The 22,767-nt window shown below is 42.4% G+C and overlaps 1 protein-coding gene across 1 annotated transcript in view; it reads left to right on the forward strand.

The window, feature by feature from the left end:
* LOC126248854 (protein Pixie) overlaps positions 1 to 22,767 on the forward strand; it is a 63,014-nt gene that overhangs the window by 32,908 nt on the left and 7,339 nt on the right. Inside the window, exons 5-8 of the mRNA XM_049950285.1 lie at positions 14,501 to 14,687; positions 14,791 to 14,912; positions 15,456 to 15,740; positions 18,527 to 18,642. Of these exons, the coding sequence (XP_049806242.1) occupies positions 14,501 to 14,687; positions 14,791 to 14,912; positions 15,456 to 15,740; positions 18,527 to 18,642 (710 nt within the window). The remainder of the gene's footprint in view (positions 1 to 14,500; positions 14,688 to 14,790; positions 14,913 to 15,455; positions 15,741 to 18,526; positions 18,643 to 22,767) is intronic.

The following is a 22,767-nucleotide window of genomic DNA, read 5'->3' on the forward strand; positions in this document are numbered from 1 at the left end:
GTAACAGTATATTGATTTCGTGGCAGCTTGCACTCTCTTGCCTGAGACCAAAGAGTATGATGCAGTTTATTGCATGCAATGTGTTGACTATGACCAGAATGTATATTTTAAATCCCTTAGCCACTGGGCCACTTAGCACAGGCACTCATTATTATATATAATGGATTGAAATCACTAATTCTTTGGTGTCTCTTAAGCATGTAACTTATGGGCATCATGTACAATACAGTTTCCTCTTTTTCAACTGTCCTAAAGATTCCTGTCTCTTTTTTCCAGTAATGTTCCATAGTGAACTATACCATTTAGCAGGAGCTAGTTTTGAGTGGTGTCTGCTTAGTATGCCAAAGCTCATAAAACTAGATGGCTCACAGGACCCAGTCTCTCCTAGTAAACTTATTTGTTGGTTAGTATTTGGTATTGGTGATAAAAAGTAGCAACTTCATTGAAAAATAGTGAAGGTGAGAACTGTGTTGCATTTAGTGTACTTTTCCTTTTATGTTATCATAACTCAGATTGCAATGTAATTCTTGTACCTATTCTGTAACACCATTTTTTGAAGATTGCTATTGGCTATTTTAGTAGTGATGTTGAGATAGGCATGTAATTAATTTTCATATAATGTGTTCAGTGAGGTGCACTGTGGTTGAATTCTAAATTTATCTTACCATAGCTCCTCATTCTCACTTAGTGGTTGATAACATGTTCAGCCTTTGTATACATGAGGAAGAAATTTCTGCAACATTGAAACTAGTCAAAAAAAGGTTGTAAGTAGTTTATATAGAAACCTTTATGGCTTGTCACACTTTGTTCAGAGACTAATAAATTTTAGCAGATTTAATTCAGATCATTAGATCCTGAAAGTCTTTGCATCTAATACAAGACAGGTTCAGTTGATGTGTGGGAGAAACAAGCTGGCCGAGAAAAGTGTGAAGTGTTCTGTGCTGGAAAGGAAAGTTACTATGGATAAAATGCTTTGGACTTGTCTTAAAATTGAAATGTTGAGGGTTTTTACATCTAGAACATCTCTAAGGGAGTTAAGACCATAGACCATTCAATTTCACAGTAAGAGATATTCCTATGTCTACCTCATAATAGCCCATGCAGTCATACTCACCATCTGTCCAGTATCGATATCTTATCTTCAATTACACATGTACTCAGTCTGGATAAATCTTGCTTTCCTCAAAGATTTTATTTGTCAGCAAACCCATGCACTGTAGTTTGTATTTGAACATATGTAGCTAAAACATTTTGTGCTATAATAGATTATGGGCATGTAACAAATATGTTGCTGTTGTGTGCCACATTGTATGTATGTTGACCTCTGTTTTTACTGATTGAGTAACTCTTAAAACAACCTTCATGTAAGAGCAGTATCTCAGATTTACATTATGACCTCCTCCTAAGCACACCCATATCACCACAAATAAGCAACCAAGCACATAACCTTCAGTGTCCAAACTGATTGTATATCACAGCAGAAATGTCTTATTTTCTACCTGTTTATGCCAAATGTCATTGATTGTTACCTACAGGGTGATAATCACCAAGCAACTGGGCTATTGTACATCTCATCTTCAGTGGAATTCTGCAGTATCTGATGCTGATGCAACCACATCAATATTTTGTGAACTAGTACTCCCTCCCGCCATCTCTCCCCCCCTCCCTCCCGCCATCTCTCCCCCCCTCCCTCCCGCCATCTCTCCCCCCCTCCCTCCCGCCATCTCTCCCCCCTCCCTCCCGCCATCTCTCCCCCCCTCCCTCCCGCCATCTCTCCCCCCCTCCCTCCCGCCATCTCTCCCCCCCTCCCTCCCGCCATCTCTCCCCCCCTCCCTCCCGCCATCTCTCCCCCCCTCCCTCCCGCCATCTCTCCCCCCCTCCCTCCCGCCATCTCTCCCCCCATCTCTCCCCCCTCCCTCTCTGCCCCTCCCTCTCTGCCCCTCCCTCTCTGCCCCTCCCTCTCTGCCCCTCCCTCTCTGCCCCTCCCTCTCTGCCCCTCCCTCTCCCCTCCCCCTCCCTCTCCCCTCCCTCTCCCCTCCCTCTTCCCCTCCCTCTTCCCCTCCCTCTTCCCCTCCCTCTTCCCCTCCCTCTTCCCCTCCCTCTCCCCCTCCCTCTCCCCCTCCATCTCCCCTCCCTCTTCCCCTCCCTCTTCCCCTCCCTCTTCCCCTCCCTCTTCCCCTCCCTCTTCCCCTCCCTCTTCCCCTCCCTCTTCCCCTCCCTCTTCCCCTCCCTCTTCCCCTCCCTCTTCCCCTCCCTCTTCCCCTCCCTCTTCCCCTCCCTCTTCCCCTCCCTCTTCCCCTCCCTCTTCCCCTCCCTCTTACCCTCCCTCCCTCTCCCCCTCCCTCCCTCTCCCCCCTCCCTCTCCCCCCTCCCTCTCCCCCCTCCCTCTCCCCCCTCCCTCTCCCCCCTCCCTCTCCCCCCTCCCTCTCCCCCCTCCCTCTCCCCCCTCCCTCTCCCCCCTCCCTCTCCCCCCTCCCTCTCCCCCCTCCCTCTCCCCCCTACCTCTCCCCCCTACCTCTCCCCCCCTACCTCTCCCCCCCTACCTCTCCCCCCTACCTCTCCCCCCCTACCTCTCCCCCCCTACCTCTCCCCCCCTACCTCTCCCCCCCCCTACCTCTCCCCCCCCTACCTCTCGCCCCCCTACCTCTCGCCCCCCTACCTCTCGCCCCCCTACCTCTCCCCCCCCTACCTCTCTCCCCCCTACCTCTCTCCCCCCTCCCTCCCCTCCGCCCCGGCCTCCCTCCCCTCCCGCCCCGGCCTCCCTCCCCTCCCCCCCCGCCTCCCTCCCCTCCCGCCCCTCCGGCCTCCCCCCAGCCCTCTCTCTCTCCAACAATCCCTCTCTCCCTCCCTCCCCTGACACCCCTTGGTAGACGAAGACAAAATAGATTCTCAGAGATGTGACTTGGTGATGCTGATGTAGTACCATGATTGATCCGAACAACTCTGTGTTTAGTTACTCAGATATCTGGTTTGAAGAGCAAGAGTACTTAACATGCCATATGGTAAACAACTTGTCCCTTACTCTCAACCAATGACTACATGACTCATTTCAGCAATGCTGTGGTGTCATTTTCTGTCATATTGCTCTCCTCCCTTCACAGACCCTGCTCATTGGAAGCTGGTGCTGATATCAATTTGAGTGGCCAGTTGCTTGAGTGGGTCCATTGGCCATGCAGAATAGTCTCTGAAAGGAAGTTACCGAAGTGGATTGACTAGTGTGAACCACAATTTCTGATGCATCTGTATTAAATTCTTCATGCCAGCTGAGAAGACAGGCTCTTTCCTGATGGAGCGACGATAGTCACTCTGCAATTGGATGCAGATTGGTAACATTCTGAATATTCAAAATACAAATTGCACTTATTGCTGTTGTGGGTAAAAAACATTTGGAGAAATTGTGTGGTTAGTAGTGGAGTATTTTACATAATTACTTCTTCTGTAATTCAGGATACACCCTTCAGCCGCTATGGAATTAATGTGCAGAAGGGCAATTTGGAGTTTATCACAATAGTTAAGTTTATAATTGATTCTTTGATATGGGTTTTTGCAATATCCAAAACTCATACTTTGAGCAAGGTCATGGTCTATGTGAGCACAATGCAGTGTATTGTGGCACATCGGTAACTACTCAAATTTATCTTGAGTTACATGCTGGTATCGTTTGTTTTTGTTTACGTGATAGAGTTATGACTAGTTCTTACTATTTCGTGCCACTCTTTATTTGTATTTTTCTTATTATTCATTGTTGCCAGCCTTCCATACGCCAGACAAGACATGTTAGTTTGTTCTTGTACAGCTACATAGTTAAGTTAAAACCACAGTTATGTTAGTCAGTACTAAAGAGAAAAGTCGTCTGCTAGTGCTTACTCTAGGCCATCTGTTGGAAGTCTTACTCGTCACATTTTTGGCACAGAAAAACATACTTGTACATGAAATTGTTTTTTGTTTTGAAGTAAGTAAGTAAGTAGAACTTACCCGTTGCTGCCTGTTTGATATGTACAGAGGATCATGTAAAATGTGTGTCTGTTCAGCAAATTAGCGTAGAGCCTAAGGTATCTACATACCACCGCATATAAGTCTAATCCCCCCCCCCCCCCCCCCCCCCGCCACCTCTAGGGGGCTCGCATTTCTTTTGTAAGTATGTGCTCGGCCGATGCAGGGCCACAGCTGTTGCAGCACTACTTCAGTTTTCTTGCTGCAAATCAATCCTTCTATTCTTTTCTCCCCTCTGCCTTTCCATTGGATGGTCTTCTTGATGCTAACCATGCATGGATTTGGTTTGTCACGTTGGACACAAGTTTATTTTTTTCTTTTCCATTGTTTTATACAACTTATCATCCTTCACGTGGTCCCCATTGTCAGGTCTGCTGTGCCATTCCTCTTCCAAATTTTACAGAAATGTGCATTGTGCGGGGAGGGTGGCCTAGTGTGTTGTACATTCCACTTTTTGTGCATTTCTATCTTTTGCAGCCATCCTTTCTGGCAAAATTAAATAAACCCAAAACCCAACACAGTAGCCATCCCTGTGGGATGGGAGAGGGGGTTGTGCCTTTGCTGGAATCCCCTCATGTGTGCCAAGCAGTATGTGCCCATCAGACTGCGGCATGGGGACTCCCAGCAACGGTTAACCAGCCAGGTAGCTGTTGTTATGGCTGGGTAGTGCCCGTGGGGAGAGCTTCCATTCGGAGTGGGTGGCACCAAAGCACATAACTCACAACTGCAGCAGCTCACTTTCTTGTGCTGATGGCCACATGGCCCTAGCAATGTTTACTATAATTTTTCCTTCCCTGGCTATGTTGTAGGTGGAACATAGGCCTAAGAGACAAGGGGAGAAATACTCCTCACAATACTTATTTCAATCTAGGACCTATGAGAAATACTTTTTGGCCACAAAGCCATTACCCTGTGTTGAACAGCTTGACTGCAGGTTTAGGGAAGTAGCAGTAGTTTCAAAAGTGAGAAGTGGTTCAGTTACGGTCACTGGTACTGCCTGCCTGTGACAAGCTGTGTGACATTCTTGCAAGTATCGCCCTCTCCATAACAGTCTGAACATGGCGGCCTCCTTTTACAGACTGATGATGAGTTACATCAGCTTGGAGCAATGGGATGTCCTATCAAGTAGGGACCAAAGGACAATGTGTTTGATACTGGGGCCTTCATCTTGGCCTTGGATGATGACTTGTTGCCTGAAGAGATAAAGGTGGTGAAGTATCAGTGTGAAGTGAAATCCGATGTTACCGCTCCCACATGGTGCTTCAAATGTATGAGGTTTGGGCACATGTCTTCACATTATAATGCTAGCCCCATCTTCCAGGATTGTGTACATTAGTTGCGCGCACACACGCGCACACACACGCGCACACACACGCGCACACACACGCGCACACACACGCGCACACACACGCGCACACACACGCGCACACACACGCGCACACACACGCGCACACACACGCGCACACACACGCGCACACACACGCGCACACACACGCGCACACACACGCGCGCACACACACACACACACACACTCCCTGTGCCCCTCGCCCATCGGTGTCAGCTGCAGGTAGCGCCATTCCCCCTTTTCACTGGAGTGCACAGTCTTTCAGAGAGAAAAGAAAAATCAAAGAATACAAGACTCTTGATAGACTCTTGTCAGGAGGCCAAGAAGAAACAGGGTTGTTTGCGTGATGGATGGATGAAAAGAGGAGGATGATGATTTATGATGATATGGTTATGATTATTTCATCCTGCCTAATGACAGTACTTGTGTCTTTTGTGTCGGGCCCCCCTCTCAGGGCTGTTTTAACTACACCTGCTCCCCTGGTGGTTGGCAACCCTCACCCACACCCACTTTGGGAGTGTTGACTCCCTGTCCATTGGCTATGTCAATCCCCATTCTCCAGCTGTCATCTCACACCAGGAAGGGTCCCTAGGGACACTCCCGTCCCAGCTGCTGATCTGCAACTGGATACCAACCAGTTGCTGAAGGAACCACAGGCTACTGTACATAGGGCTTCGCATTCCTCCTCTGTCTTGCAGCTGGGGCAGATAAGCCTTCTTGGACCTCAAAATTGCCCAATGCGAGGAGGGACATAAAAATGACCTCGGGGATAGAGGTGGTTTCCAGGTCCCCATGCCACCGGTTTCCATGTGTTCAGATTCTGTACCAGAGGGGACTTCTGTGTGGCCACTGTATCATTGGATACCCACACAGTCTTCTTCAGAATCAATGTGTACATAACCGGTAGCAGCAGGTGACCCTGGGGCGTGACCTGCCTTCTGGGTACCTTCATGGCCCCACGAGATATTGAAAGTGTGATTTTCCAGTGGGACTGTTCCAGTTATTTTTTTATTTTTTTATTTTTTTCTTTCTTTCCACCACCTGATTGAGTTGTGATGTGTCTCACTCATTTTCTCTGCTTTCGGTGTTGACCTCCAGGAAACCGGGTTCCATGTATTGCGAAACCCTACACTCCATGACTATTTGGAGCTATTTTAAGAATTGAGCTGACAAGGACAGTGTGTCAGACAAGTTTGCATGTACGGTCTGGATTCAGTCTACAACAAACACATGCCACCCTTCCCCATTGTGTGCGGCACTGCCCCAAACATTTTGCTTTGCGTTACTCAGGCTTCTGAGTCTGAGAATTACCAGCCTGTATTTCGTATCCTCAAACAGTGAGTTGAGTGAATTCACTTACCTTTCACCTTTCACTTCATGTCACCTGGAGTCGTGGAAAGCGGTGTTCAATGAGTGAAAATTACACAGTGCCCAAGCCCTTTGCCCTGACACAACCTTATCCATAGTCAAATCCTCAAAACACCTATCTGTGGATTGCCAATGTCACATCCCTGTCATTTTCAATTGTATGCAGAGTGAGGGATGAATTCCCATGTCATTGGTGGGAAAGTGTAATTGTCCTGTTACTGAAACCAGGTAACCACTCCATTGAGATGGGCAGCTGTCGCTCAATTAGTTTCACAAATGTTCTCTACAAGCTGTGCAAATGTAAGGTGAGCTGGGGGCTGTGTTGTTACCTTGAGTCTACAGGCTGGTTTTTGCCTAGGCCATTCTACCGCTGACAATTTTGTTTTCATGGAGACTGCTACTCGATCAGCCTTTGCCCTGTGTCAAAACTTTATAGCTGCCTTCTTTGATGTGCAAAAGGAAAAGGCTCATGACACCATTCACTACAACCTTGTTACCCAGCACGAGCAGTCTCTCCAGGGCCTGCTGATTTTTGTCCGGAACTTCTTGTCTCACCATACATCATGGGATCAAGTTGGTGCCCCCCCGCCCCCCCCCCCCCCTCCACATTGGTGGGAAAGTGTAATTGTCCTGTTACTGAAACCAGGTAACCACTCCATTGAGATGGGCAGCTGTCGCTCAATTAGTTTCACAAATGTTCTCTACAAGCTGTGCAAATGTAAGGTGAGCTGGGGGCTGTGTTGTTACCTTGAGTCTACAGGCTGGTTTTTGCCTGGGCCATTCTACCGCTGACAATTTTGTTTTCATGGAGACTGCTACTCGATCAGCCTTTGCCCTGTGTCAAAACTTTATAGCTGCCTTCTTTGATGTGCAAAAGGAAAAGGCTCACGACACCATTCACTACAACCTTGTTACCCAGCACGAGCAGTCTCTCCAGGGCCTGCTGATTTTTGTCCGGAACTTCTTGTCTCACCATACATCATGGGATCAAGTTGGTGCCCCCCCCCCCCCCCCCCCACATACACACACAAACCATCCCCCCCCTCCCACATCAACAAAAGAATGGTGTCCCATAGGGCTCTTTACAGTGTGTGCCCCTTTGTCTGGTGGCTGTCAATAGCCTAGTTGCAGCTGTGGGTTGTACAGTGTCATCCCTACTGTATACTGATGATTTTTGCTATCACCATTGCTCCTCAACTATGGGTGTTGATGAACACTGACTACAGGGTGCCATATGAAATATGTAGTCCTGGGCTCTCACCCATGGTTTTCAGCCACCAAAATATGCTTCATACGCTTTGTCACTCTAGTGCTGTCCCTCCATGCCCAGAACTGTACCGCAATGACCAATTGCTCAGTGTGGTGAAGTCTTGGTGCTTTTTGGGACTGGTCTTAGATGCCTGGTTGACATGGCTTCCCCAGCTTTGCCAACATAAGCAAACACACTGGTCGCACCTTAATACCCTTCACTGCCTCAGCAACACCAGCTGGGTTGCAGACCGCTCTACATGATTGATGCTCTACAGAGGTTTGATCCTGTCCTTTCTTGATTATAGTAGTCTAGCATATGATTTGGCGTCACCTGAACTCGATAAATCATTGTGGGGTCTGACTTGGAAGACCTCCCTTTCGAACCAGCCCTGTGAGCAGCCTACTTGCAGAGGCTGGGTCCTCCCCACTACAAACCAGGTGCGGCCAACTGCTGCTTAACTCTGAGATACATATTTGCTGCTCCCCTGTGCATCCTAACTACTGTGTCCTATCTTCTGGTAGGGAGACCCACTTCGCACAACAGAGGCCAGGACTATTCACAATTGCAGTTCACATAAAGTGTCGCCGCTCTGAACTCCAACTTCCCCAACTGCCTCCTCTTGTCAGGGAACAATAATATACGCACCCATGGTGTCTGCCCTTTCCTCGGACCTGTCTAGACCTGTCCTTTGGACCAAACGACTGTCGACGTCGTGGTTTTTCACCAACTGTTCCTGGCCATTCTCGATGCATTTCCGGATTTGGAAGTGGTTTACACAGATGCCTCTATGCTTGATGGATGAACCGGTTTTGCTTGCACACGTGTACAGTGCAATGAACTACACTTCTTACCAAACAGATGCAGTGTATCGCCGCAGAGTTGTTGGCCATTGCTTGAGCTGTCCGTCACATTTGTTCTTGCACTGCCGAGACTTTCTGAATCCTCAGTCTCAGAGTAGTCTTAGGGCTGTTGACCAGTACTACCCTTAACACTAGTTGTAACTGTACAGAGCTCTCTTGTGACCTCTGTCGAACTGGATTGGCTGTTGTCTGTGTGGACCCTGGGTCATATTCGTATCCAAGGGAGCAAATATGCTGAACTGTAGGCCAAGTTGGCTACCAGAATGCCAACTTTGGATATGGGGGTACTGAAACTGGACCTTCGGTTGACTCATTGGCACAGATTGGTGCACCCTGCTTTCTCCTAACAAACTGTGAACAATAAAGGGGACCATGACGATGGGGCTGTCTTCCGTTAATGCTTTTCACAGGGAATCTACCGTTATGTCGGCTTTGCGTTGGCTACACTTGGCTGACACATTGTCACATCCTATCACGTGAGAATCCACCCCACTGGTGCCTATCTGACAGTGGTCCACATCCTGCTGGACTGCTCCAGTGTGGCCACTTTACAGTGAAACATTAAACTTGCTGACATGCCTGAATCTGGTGGTAGCAGACGAACCAAAGCATCTGATCTGGTTTACATTTTACTCGTGAGGGTGGTTTATACTCCCCTCTGTGAGGTAGGGCACATTCGCCTCGTGAGCCACATGAGGTATTAGAGGGCAGGGGGTGTGGCTGCCCAGCCCTAGCTTGGTGGTCCAGGTTGGCTCCTGCAATTCTCACCTTTTTAATTGTTCTCATTTTTTAATTTTTTTTTACGTCTGTCATTGATGTACTGTCTCATTGTCTTATCTTTCCTGAGATTTTATCAACTTGTCTGCATTGCTAGTTTTCTTTTGGTAATGGAGGGTGAAGAAACACAGGTCTGCTTCTGTGGGTGTGCCTCCCATCATTTATGTCCCAGGGACTTCCACCTGCTGTTTTGGTGGAACCAGTCTCCCACATTCACCCTCTTAACCCCCCCCCCCCCTCTCTCTCTCTCTCTCTCTCTCTCTCTCTCTCCCTCTCTCTCTCTCTCTCTCTCTCTCTCTCTCTCTCTCTCTCTCTCTCCCTCCTACTTGCTTCAGTCTTTTGGTTTTCTTGATCCTCTGTTACAGTTGCTTTCATTTGGATTTGTTTTCTGTGTTCTTCCTCACTGAGGACTCTCCCAAATTGATGCATATAGGGTGCAGGGACTGAAGACCTCATAGTTTGTTCCCTCTAACTCCATCAGTCCAATCCAATCTAATGTTTGTAAATGGTTCCCTATATGTTTGGAAATGTAATTTATTCTTACTAATTTGTTGTTACTTATCATGACTGAAAAGTGCCTGACTTAAGTTAATTATCTGCTTAGGTTTGATGTGATGACTGGTATAGTTTCTTCCATTGAATACAAGTAGTGTTGCATATATGGCTGTTCATCAGTAGTTTTGTAAAAAACGAACTTGAGATAGGACAACATTGGAATGTAAATGGAAGAATGCTGCACATGAGTGCATACATGGATTAAGGAGGAAAAAGGGTAGAGGATGGCAAATAGTGGCAACAGTTGTTATAAGAAACAGTCACAGACTTTTGTCGACAGCTTTGTGGTAAATGTGGAAAATAAGTTTAACTGGTTGCTCCAATTAAAAATGGGTGAATCTTGCTCAAATGTAAGGGTAGGCAGTGCACAAGAATTTTTCAGTAAGAATTTAAAAAGTAAGACTATAAGTAAACAGCAATAGGGCAGTTTGTTGGTAGATGGTATCTTGCTAGAAAGAGAGGCCTACTGTTGCTGGGTGAGCTAAGATAACAATGCTGGATCTGGAGGACCTTTTTTGCCTAGTCCTGTTTTTTGTCAAATTATAAGAGGATGTAGATACACTGCCTAAAGATTTTACAAAGGAAGCCATTGTGGTTGGGCAGTGGTGTTGGCAGAGATTCTAAGTATTATATTGATCTTGTAAATATTGCATATTCATTGAGGCATGCCAGTGTTGAGTTTGCTCTGAGCAGCTACAATAAACTTTACTTGACCTCGTCTCTGAATAAAGTTAATTTGAAGAAAGAACTTGCATATTGATGTAGTTGCAGATAGTTCTTTCAGTACAGGAAATTTATACCTTCAACTCGGTAAGAAAATTAAAGGAAAAATTACTAGGTTACAAACAAAACACTATCGGTAGTTACAGACGTCACGGCAGTGCCTTAATTAGGTTACAGAGAACAGCAAGAAACAAAACATTCAGTATCGGAAGGTTACTAAAAAGCTGTAATGTATCATACTGCATTTTGTGTAACCAGCAGCTGTTGATTAAAAACATGTAGCAGATGTTATAAGATTTTACCCCCACCCATTTTATAATCTGTCATTATAAAATGTCAACCATTCTTATTGCTCTCTGGGCATCTTATCATTGCTGGACTAGGTATGTTCTATTCTACAGGTTTCATGTTAGTGTCTTACTTCTGTTGAGGAGATATGGAAAAAGTAAATTGTAACATTCATCAGAAATTGGCGTACATTTGAGAATGTTGATATTAATAAATTTTGCTTTCAGCAGCATCTGAAAATGTATATAAGTAAAATTTTTAGCAAATTCTGTATAAAAGCTACTTATAACTGAGTTCCAACATAAAATGTTAACCTTGTAAACCATTTTGAATCCCTATTGGCCTGTGTAACACAATTAGCTGATGGTGAATTTAATATCGAGTTCCTTTAAAGCACTTCCATTAAGAATTTACTACTATCAGGACCTTTATTATTGATTTCAGTTACTGATGTAAACTTTCTGATTAAAATGGCTAACTGCTCAAGAACAACCCCAAAATAATGCATGTTAGAACAGTGTGAGCTGGAAAATTGTGCAGAGTATTCTGCATAGCAAAAAACCTAATTGTCTGTCAGGAAGAGTGCTGATGTTGAAATGACAGCTCATTACAATGTTTACTGCCAATCATTGTTGAAAATAATCCAGACATCAAAGCAAATGCGCAATTACAAGTAAGCCCCATCATGCGACAAAATAGACACCATCAAATACAATGAAAGAGAGACTGGTAAAATTAGAGATGAAGAGTAGCCTCAAGGGCTGATGTTGTTATGATAATTGATGTGTTTATTATCACAAAGGTGGGATTGTCAGGCTCAGTAAAAGCTGCTGTGGAACAAGATACCTGAAATCAAGCTTTGCAAATACCTTAAGTAACATGAATATGATCCTTCCTTACATGTAGTGGTTGTAATGACTATCATGAGATCGTTAAAATTCAGAAATCTAGTGGGTATTTTAAAATATCAAGGAAGTAAAAAGTGTGTTCTTTTGAGTCACTTAACATCTTTAGGTAACTACGTAATTAGTCACTACTATGTAATTTATCACTAGTATATTTCTCGGTTGACTAAGGTAGGAAGTAGCTCTGCATAACAAAGGGAATAAAGATACACCATCAAATATTTTAACTTTTGCTTAATTTCTGCAAAGCCGCCACTATATAGCATTGCCATGGTTCGGAAATACGGTACATCTGAGACTGATACACAGCAGTCTGAGTTGTAGTTGAGAGATGGGTAGTCTCCACGTGACCTGTGTTTATGTTTAGTTATCATGCTGTTCCTCTTCGTTTATTGCTCTCCCATTGAATGGAAACAAGACGGATTTCTGTAGCCGGGAGCTATAAAGTGAATTAAAATACATTTACGTAATTATGGTATGTTAAAAATAAGTTTCAGATTTTATTTTATTTCCATCTTTCTGACAGTCAAGCCTTATTTGTCTTGCAGACCAGTGAAGTTATTTTTGTCGGTTTGCTAAAGAAATTTGGCTTTCATTAACCTTTCCTGCTGAGGGCAGTCCATTTATTTGATACGAAGTGTTTCATTCCACGCTATTGGCTAGTTTCAATTGCTTGCTGAGTTTCAAGTGTATGTTTTCATCTTCTAGCACGTATAGCATTATGCCATACTAAAGAATCAAACATTAGATAATACAGTACTGGTACTCCAAGCAAATTTACATCCGAATCTGGACATACGAGTGTGCACTTTAAGCCGAATCGTGCAGTTTCGCATGGTTCACGAAATTTCAATGCTCTTGGAGTATCCTCTGATGTTTTGTTTCTTGTATGACATAATTTAAGATCTTTTAATGTTTTAGACGTAAGAACATGGGCTTCCTGCGTCATTGTAGCTGTACAGGCGTGGTGACGCGCATTATCTGGCTCTCTCTGGCAACTGCTGAAAACAACCTGTTTCTAACAGGTCACGGGAAAATATTGTGTATGATGATTTGAATAGTGTTACTTTCAAAGTAAATTTCTGTTATGCAAGATGAACTTTGTGCGAGAATGTAAGATGAACTTCTTAAATCACAGTGTGCTTGACTCTCATTAAAAAAAAAAAAAAAAAAAAAAAAACTCTTTACCATTTAGAAAAATTTCAAGGCCAGAAGTTCAGAAATTTATGTCATTATTAAAAAATTTTTGGCACATCTGTGTGATGTATCTGTGTAACATGCGTAAAAAAGATCAAAATTATGTGTGAAAGCTTAGATTCTCTTAAAGCTTATTAAGCTTAGAGGCCAATATTATATGTGAAAGATTTGCTTTTCTTGTAGCAATGCTATGCATATTAATTTAAACCATTAACTTTTCCTGTTTGTGTGGCCGCGCTTCTTGACAGTGGTGTTTGCTATTGGCTGACTACATCGCGTGTCCTATGCACTGAATATCTGCCGTCATGGCTGGCATATGAAAATGTGCAGGGTACATGTTGCTACACATTATAGATCTTTCCAAAACATGAGGGTCCCCCCCTCCAACCCCACTCACCTGTCCACCCCCACGTAAGTTTCATTTTGTAAAGTGCTGGGAAATTCTACACCGGCATATAAAACCATAACGATTCAATGAATCGATAAGTTTTACAGTTCCAAGGAAATGTATACTGTCACTTAACATGGAAAAAGTGCATTTTCACACAGGAGTAAGTGTAGTTTTAACTGGGAAATCTGGGGAAAATCCGGGAACTATATTTCCTTGTGTGCGTATACACCCTGACATAGTTCCTAGAGCCTTTACTTTTCTTATGTGTGTTTACCTTTCAGTAATTAAACTACCAGATGCTAAGTATCTCTCCACCATCAGGTGCTCCATGCTTATGTACTGTGACTGTACCTTTTGATGTGACATGGTCATAATTTGTCCTTCTCAGTTACCCATGACCGTCGACACTGTCACCTTCCAGTGGATAATGTGGAAGGCCTGATGTTCCACAGAAAGTTCATTTGCATGCATCAACATGTTCTGCACCTGGTGCATTTTCATAGCCAGTGATCAGTGAGTCCAGGTGATCACTTTTTGACCTACTTCACGTCTCCCGAGTTTTCTGTATTGGGTCTACTCTCCCATTACACACACTGGCGGAGGGGGGGGGGGGGGGGGTAGGCATTCAGATGTCAAGTGTTGTTGAGTTTTCTGTATTTAGTTGAATGATTGCAGACTGCTTGGTCCTCATATAATTTGTACATAAAAATCTGAAGTCTCCACTTTCTAAGGTTCTGTGGAATTCCCTATATACTTTGTTCATAATTAAAGCTCTCTCTTTGTTAATGCAACTTTGAAGCAGTTGGTATTTCTAGTGTAAATTGCATTTGTTTTTAATTTTGACAGATTTGAATAACATACGAACCAGGGCAATTGATGCACTTTCTGGAGGGGAGCTTCAGCGATTTGCGTGTGCCATGGTGTGCATACAGAAAGGTGATATATTTATGTTTGATGAGCCATCTAGTTACTTGGATGTAAAACAGCGCTTGAATGCTGCTGTTACAATACGCTCCCTTATGCATCCTGATAAGTAAGTTTATGTAGTGTGTGTCATTGTCTTCAACTAAAATGTTGCTTAAACTATTTTACTCAAATGTATGTATGTTCATTGCATTAGTTGGATTGCATTCCAGATTCATAATTGTTGTGGAGCACGACCTGTCAGTCCTGGATTATTTATCTGACTTCATTTGTTGTTTGTATGGTGTGCCAGGAGCATATGGTGTGGTTACAATGCCATTTTCGGTGAGGGAAGGTGAATATATTAGTTGTAATTTGTTTTAGGTGTTTCTGTATGTTTTATTTACATAAGGAATAATGTTTGTATAGTTTGAAAGATTATGTAATAATTACACGCTAAAGTAGCAGGTAAACATAGTAAATAGTATAGCAAATTTTGTGGTTTTTAAGGGTTTTCTGGTGTCGTAAATGATAGTGAAGCTCTGGTAAGTTATTAGACGGTATGTTCCATGAGCAATACAAAGCTTGTTAGTCACCATCATGAGATTCTATAGTTAAGTAACTTTTCAGTCTATACCAATGTCTTTAAAGCAAAAAGATGACGCGTGCATGCGAGGTGTGCTTGCTTGCATGAAAGAATGTGTGTGCATTTCTCTTCTTTTTTTTCTGATGAAGGATGTGGCTGAAAACGAATGTGTGCCTTTTAATTGTGTCTGTCTTCAACTTACCGTATCATCTTCTCCTTAAATTGTTTATATTCCAACCTGGAGTCTCCATTCCTTAATGTCTTTAAAGTGTTTGACATCTTCATATTCCATTTTATGCTGTTTCATTGCAGGAATAAATATTTTCCTTGATGGTTTTGTGCCAACGGAGAACTTACGTTTTCGGGATGAGTCGCTTGTCTTCAAAGTGGCAGAATCTGCAACAGAGGAGGAAGTTAAACGGATGAACCATTATGAATATCCACCAATGTATATGAAAATGGGAAACTTTCATTTAAGTATTGAAGGAGGGCAATTCTCAGATTCAGAAATTCTAGTGCTACTTGGGGAGAATGGAACTGGTAAAACTACATTTATCAGGTTGTTGGCAGGAAAGCTTCAGCCTGATAATGGTTCAGGTTAGTACTTAATACTGTGATTGCAACATTGATTTGTGAATCAAACATTAAATAAACTCCTTGTGAACATGAAAATGTTGTCCAACTGTAGGCTTATGTGTCTGTTGTCATATTGAGTAAAACTGTTCTGGATACATGACAATATTGTCATATTGTTATCTAGACCATCATTTTGGCAACTACTGAAAGTGGCCAAAATGTTGATCTAGTGTCAAGATGTAGTCATACACCGGAAAAATTTTATTGCAGGCAGAAATAGTGACCGATGAGTAAACAGGTGAAAGAAATGGAGTAAGAGGTCATTTGACTCTGGTCAGATAATTTTCTTACAGTACAAATCATATATTCTCCTACGTTTGTATTTTTGTAGAGAAGATACTCCACAAATGCCAATTAAGTTTTGGTGTCAGTACACTTGTTACTTATCACCGAGATTGACGACAAATGTACATTTGTGTCATAATTTGACTGACTAGTACTATGTTGTTTGTTTAATTTAAGTGGTATAAGAGATGTTGCAGTGAAATGTATTGCATGAATGACAGAAATGAAGAGCAATTTCTATCATGCCTTTAGAAAGTGTGCCATATTATATTTTTGTGTAAAGACAATGGGGTTTTTCTTCATCTAATGCAGTTGTAATAGTGTGTAAGGTTGCAGAATTGATAAGTTTGACTACATGAAATATTGTGCCCTGGGAAAAAAATAAGTGGTTTACTTTGGCACTGTGGCAACACTTTAACCTTATTAATTATGTAATGTCACACTGTTAGATTGAGATATCTCATCTGACCCATGAAATATAGTTAGTGTGTGCTCTACGACCAATTTAGTACAAGCTCATACATATGCAGAGGAAGCAGTGTTCAGGCTGTGGTTTAACTAAAATGGAACTTCGTTACTGGCAGTTGGATTTTTTTTTTTTTTTTTTTTTTTTTTTTTTTTTTTTTTTTTTAAAAGGTAGTGCTTTCCTCAAATTACAAGTGAATGCATGCACAAAGCTGTTGTGTTGAATGTTGTAGCTGTTATTCTGTAAGTTTAATAAATTTGGTTTTTACAAATGTGCCCTCCATGAAGTAAACATTTTTTTATGCATTTGTTTGACACCTACATGGCACCTTCTCTTGAGGCTCAATTAAATTCTTTGTGTGTGTCATTTATGCCTTAATTTTACAGAATGTCATTTTCCAGAAATTTTCCTACTCGTTGCTATAAATGCTTCTCCTACAGTGGAATCTAATCTATCTTCCCAATGTGTGTTCCATGGCTTGTTGAAAATCCTAATAATGAATAGATTGAGTTTTCAACCAATGAAATGTCTAGTATAATGTAGATTCAGCTTCTTTGTTGAGTTTTTGCTGAAAATTTTCCAACAGTTAACATCTAATGTTTCAATATTTACACTTTCCATATTTGCTGTGCAATATGTTCTAATAAATTGTTCTCTAGCCCACTGTTAGAGAAACATTTGTTAGAACATATTGGGCAGCAAATTTGGAGAGTGTAAATATTAAAAAATATTAAAATATATGTATTTGTATGTAGATTTTGGAATTTTGTCTAAAAAAAAAAATGCAGTGTGCATTCCGACTGGCTTTTTCACTGTATAGCACACATTTGACGTGACCAGTCTCCACACTGTAGTGCAGACTGAGAAACATACAGTTGAGTTCAACACAGAACTGGCAGTTTCTGGCTTTGATGCTCCACTTGGCTCAGTGCCAGTAGACCGTGATCATTTCTTGGAATGGTGCTGCCAATAAACAGCTGTGCTGACTGAAGCCCCAATAGTGAGGCTAGTTGTCATCGCTTCTGTGTCTATGGAAAGAACACACAGTGGTCTCAGATCTCAGTAACACATTTTTTATACTGATGAGAGCAGTGACAAGCCTCCCTAAATTCCTCTTTGGTTGGTCTCTTCCATCTGGCAGACAACTCCTTGTGGGATGCAGACAGAGTGCACATTTTATTTGTTTCCCTCCAACAATACTCAATCTTCAATGGCCTTATTCTTGACTGTATGTCAAACCCGAATCTCCTTCCCGGTCCTCTACTGATCCTATTTCCCTAGGATGCACTCTTGTCAGCCTAACATAAGTTTCCTACAGCTAACAGCCTTATGTTTCACCTGTGGAGCAATTGGATTATCAGTGGAAGGGAATGCCTCAAACCTATTCATTAAAAGCATAGGTTTAGCCTTTTGACCATTTACAACACCCTAGCCACTCACCACCAAGTGACTGTTTGATGCTAGATTGGGAATCTTATGAGACCACATGACAGTAAGAAAAAAGATCCCAAAACTGCCACATGTACCTGGTGAAAGATACTTCTATAACTAGCCCCTTGCAATGATTAAAATATAGGAAAACTGCTAAACGTGGTGAAAAGGTAGTTTCTGTGTAGTTTCTGATTGCTTTCACACAGAACCATGTAAAATATTAAACCAGACCCAATACACAAATTTTATATAGTGGCTATTTCTGTCTGTAATTAGTGCGTGTTCTTGGAGGAATGATGCACTACTCTTAGGGTCCTCGTGGCTCTCTCTAATTTGATTAGTACTACAGTTAGTTACATCACCACAATCCTAGTTTTACTTTCCTCTTTGTACGCATTAAAGTAATAAAATCTTCTGAAAATGTGTATGTTAACATTATTTCAGTGTGGAATAATTACATTTAAATTGACAAAATAACTAATTACATTTAAATTGACAAAATAACTAAGTTCCTTACACCCAAAATTATTTATTTACCTTGTATATTTCATTAATTTTCTTTCAGGTTCAGTGCCCCAGCTACATATAAGTTACAAACCTCAAAAAATCAGTCCAAAATCACAGGGAATTGTTCGTCAACTTCTTCATGAAAAAATAAGAGATTCATACGTTCACCCACAGGTTAGTTTAAATTCCAGTCGCTGTTAGTTTATCGTCAGTAGTTTGACACTGTGCAGTAACTTTTAACAAGTAAAAAGCATAATATGGAATAAATTCAAAATGGTGGTGGGTGGTGTTGGGTGGCTCCAGTAAAACTTTGTGATGGTATTATTATTTCTTGTTGTAATACCAATTTCTCAACACCTGAAGTATTTTTTCATCCTGAAATAAGTCCAGCAAGAGAATAGTTTTTAATATAGTGAACTGTACTATTAGGCAAGTGAATGTGGAACTCACACGTAAGTTACATGTGTTCCACATCTTACAGGTTTTGAGGCATTTGTTCCATTGTGAAACAAAACTGGGAACTCGTAGAGATAATAATCCTCAATCTGTATGAGGAATAAGTGACGATTCCTCCTACCCCTCTCTTCCATCTGGGAGGGGAGGGGAGGGGAGGGGAGGGGGGACTATATTCTTCTGGTGCAAAATGGCTCTGAGCACTATGGGACTTAACTTCTGAGGTCATCAGTCCCTCTTCTGGTGCAAATTTTCTATTTATATTCTTGTTGGTAGTGTTGTATACACATACTACTGATCCTCTTTTCAAGGGAAACTCCTGGTTCTCTTAAAGACAGTAGGTAGTGTGTGCTCTGAACAGTTTTGTTCACTGACAAATATTATACCAATCTTGATACAAATAACTTTCCATGACTTAGGTGAAAACTGTGACCCAACACTGTAAGGTTGTGCACCTTTTTTTATGTAGACATCAGCTGTTTTGGGCCTAATTTACTGCCAGCATATAGTCTTTACTACATTATTAAAATAATGACAACTATGTTTCTCAGTAAATTCCTCCTTTACAAACAAACAGACAAATTGATCTTCATTAAAATTGTTGTACTGTTCACTTGTAAAGAGCTTCCTTTCACTGTATTCAACTGAGGTGACTAAAGTCATGGGATAATGTTATGCACATATACATATGGTGATAGTATTGTGTACACAATATATAAAAGGGCAGTGTATTGGCAGAGCTGTCATTTGTACCCAGGTGATCCATGTGGAAAGATTTCCGAGATGGTTATGGCTGCATGATGGGAATTAACAGATGTTGAACAGAGAATGGTAGTTGGAGTTAGATGCCACAGACATTCTACTTCAGAAATCATTCAGGAATTCAATATTCTGAGATCCACAGTGTCAACAGTGTGCCAAGAATAGCAAAGTTAGGCATTACACCTCACCACAGACAACATAGAGACCAATGGCCTTTACTTAATGACGGAAGACAGCGGCATTTACGTAAAGTTGTTAATGCCAACAGAAAAGCAACAATGTGTGAAATAATTGCAGAAATCAATGTGGGACGTACAGATAAACATATCTGTTAAGAACAATGCAGCGAAATATGGCATTAATGAATTGGGCAGCGGATGACTGACATGAATGTCTTTGCTGACAGCACGGCATTGCCTGCAGTGCCTCTCCTGCACTCGTGACCATACGTGTTGGACCCAAGACAACTGGAGAACTGTGATGTGGTCAGATGAGTCCCAATTTCAGTTGGTATGGTTAGTGTGTGGTGCAGACCCCAAGAAGCCATGGGCCCAGGTAGTCAGTATAAGGCACTGTGCAAGCTGGTGGTGGCACCATACTGGCATGGGCTATTTTTACATGGAATTGTGTGGGTCCTCGGTAATGTTCAGCTACTGGAGGCCATTTGCAGCCATTCATAGACTCAGTGCTCCCAAACATCAATCAAATTTTTGTAGATGACAATGCGCAATGTCGCCAGGCCAAAATTTTTCATAGTTGGTTTGAAGAACATTGTGGACAGATTGAGCAAATGGTTTGGCCACCCAGATTGCCTGACACGAATCCCATCAGACATTTATGGGACTTGATCAAGAGGTCATCCACAGCTCGTGGTCTTGTGGTAGCATTCTTGCTTCCCGTGCACGGGGTCCCGGGTTCGATTCCCGACGGGGTCAGGGATTTTTCCTGCCTCGAGATGACTGAATGTTGCTGTGTAGTCTTAATCGTCATCATCGTTATCATCCATCCCCATTACAGTAAGAGGGAGGCAATGGCAAACCACCTCCGCTAGGACCTTGCCTAGTACGGCGGTGCGGGTCTCCCGCATCGCCCCTACGCTCCTCGGAGTATGGGACCTAATCATCAATCAAGAGATCAGTTTGTGCACACAGTCCTGCACTGGCAACACTTTCACAATTGTGGACGGCAGTAGAGGCCTCATGGCTCAGTATTTCTGCAGGGGACTTCCAGCGACTTGTTGAGTCCATGCCACATAGAGTTTCTGCACTACACCAGGCAGAAAGAGGTCCGACACAGTATTAAGAGGTATCCCATGACTTTTGTCTCCTCAGTGTATGTCTCAATGAAATGCTTGTGGTGTAAACATTCTCCATGTTGCAAAGACATGAAAAGGGACAGTGTGGCTACTAACAAAGAAACCCTTGAATGCAAGGTCGCAAAAGACCAGTGGTGTTTACGATATTCAATGTCCCCATGCAACCAAATATTGGCTGTTAATAGCAACATGGAGGTGGGACTGGAGATACCCTATTGTGAGAATATGGAGCGTAGTTGAACTGCTTAGTCGATGTGTAACCCACAACAGTGCTACAGTGCTAGTGGTGGTGTTACAAAGCAGAGCAATGGCAATGACAAACAAAGAAAACATTGCATTATATCAACAACAACAACAGTTCTGAAGTTCACATTTTGTCAGAAAGGAACCCAAGGAATTTTGCAGAGTGAGAAATAATTGGCAGATGAAAGATTAGTGTTTCTGTAAGATGACTCTGTGGAATGTGTGGTGGTGTATACACAGTGCGTACATTGTACATGAGCAGTAGAATAATGATGATGATGTGTGGTTAACAAGTGAAAATGATATTGAAACGGGTTGAGCAATGCAGTTTATCATCCTTGTTGGACAGGGAGCCACAAATCTGGTCTGCAGTGAAAGGTAGTGAAGGGCAATAGTTGTTCAAAAAGTGTGTACTAAACATGCAGCATAGTAAAAAACATTTACGAACAGATGTTGAATAAGTCCACAGCAATATGACCATGTAGTGCATAAGAAGAATGATGGATATTAAAGGGAAGACAAGGTGCACTTGTTATAAAACTGGTGTTTGTAGATTTTAAGGATGCTCGATAAAATTTACAGCATGTGCACGATACTGACATACTACGTTATGCACATCAAATTGCATGTGACATAGGTTACAGTGATTTCAAGGGAACCAGTGGATACTTGCAGAACTTCAAACAGTGATACAGATTACGAAAACTAAGACAATGAAATTTCAAACAAAGCATTAACTTGATGATGCACAGGAAACTGTTGAATCGGCCCAAATATTTTTAGATGAGATAAACAAAATTATACTATCATTCAGTAAGAAATTTGTTTTCCACTCTGACTGCTCTTGATTTGAAGAGGAAGTGCATATGAAAGGAACTCTGGGAATTAGAGGTACCAAGAGAGCTATTTCAAAATAAACTTAACATTAGTGCCTTAAACACATTTTGTATAAAATTATGCCGACTGTTAATCTGGGTAGTAAAGTGGCTGGTAAGTTATTTATTGTGCTGCGAGAAGTTGGAGGTACTGCGCTCATATATTCTTTCTCGTGTGCATGATCTTGCAAGGGCAGTACGGAATTTGTATGTCACAGCAAGTATGAGTGGGAAAATGGGTGTAATATAACTACTACTATGGTATAGGCACTGATTTTGGCCAATAGCTGGCCAAAATAACTTACTTTTGCTTGATTCCTGGAACCACTAGACAAATTCAGCTTCTGGATGTCTTCTTCTCCCCCCCCCCCCCCTCCCCCGTCTCATCACCCTGTTACACCAATACAATTCTATCTGCATTCTTTAAAAGTGGAGAGTCCTGCACAGTTTGTAACTCCCAAGGAGTTCCCCATCAATTGTGATGGTGTGAACCTTTGTGATTCCTGTGGCATGCTATTTTTTATTTGTTCTTCGTAGTAAAAGTCGATGCTCTATTTTGAACATTTCTTGAATGTCACCTGTATCCATTCTGTGAAGTGTAATACATTCTTCCCATAGGAGGTTGATCTCTGCACCTCCCAGGCACATTTT

This window comes from Schistocerca nitens, chromosome 3 (genome assembly GCF_023898315.1).
Source record: "Schistocerca nitens isolate TAMUIC-IGC-003100 chromosome 3, iqSchNite1.1, whole genome shotgun sequence".
Lineage (NCBI taxonomy): Eukaryota > Metazoa > Arthropoda > Insecta > Orthoptera > Acrididae > Schistocerca > Schistocerca nitens.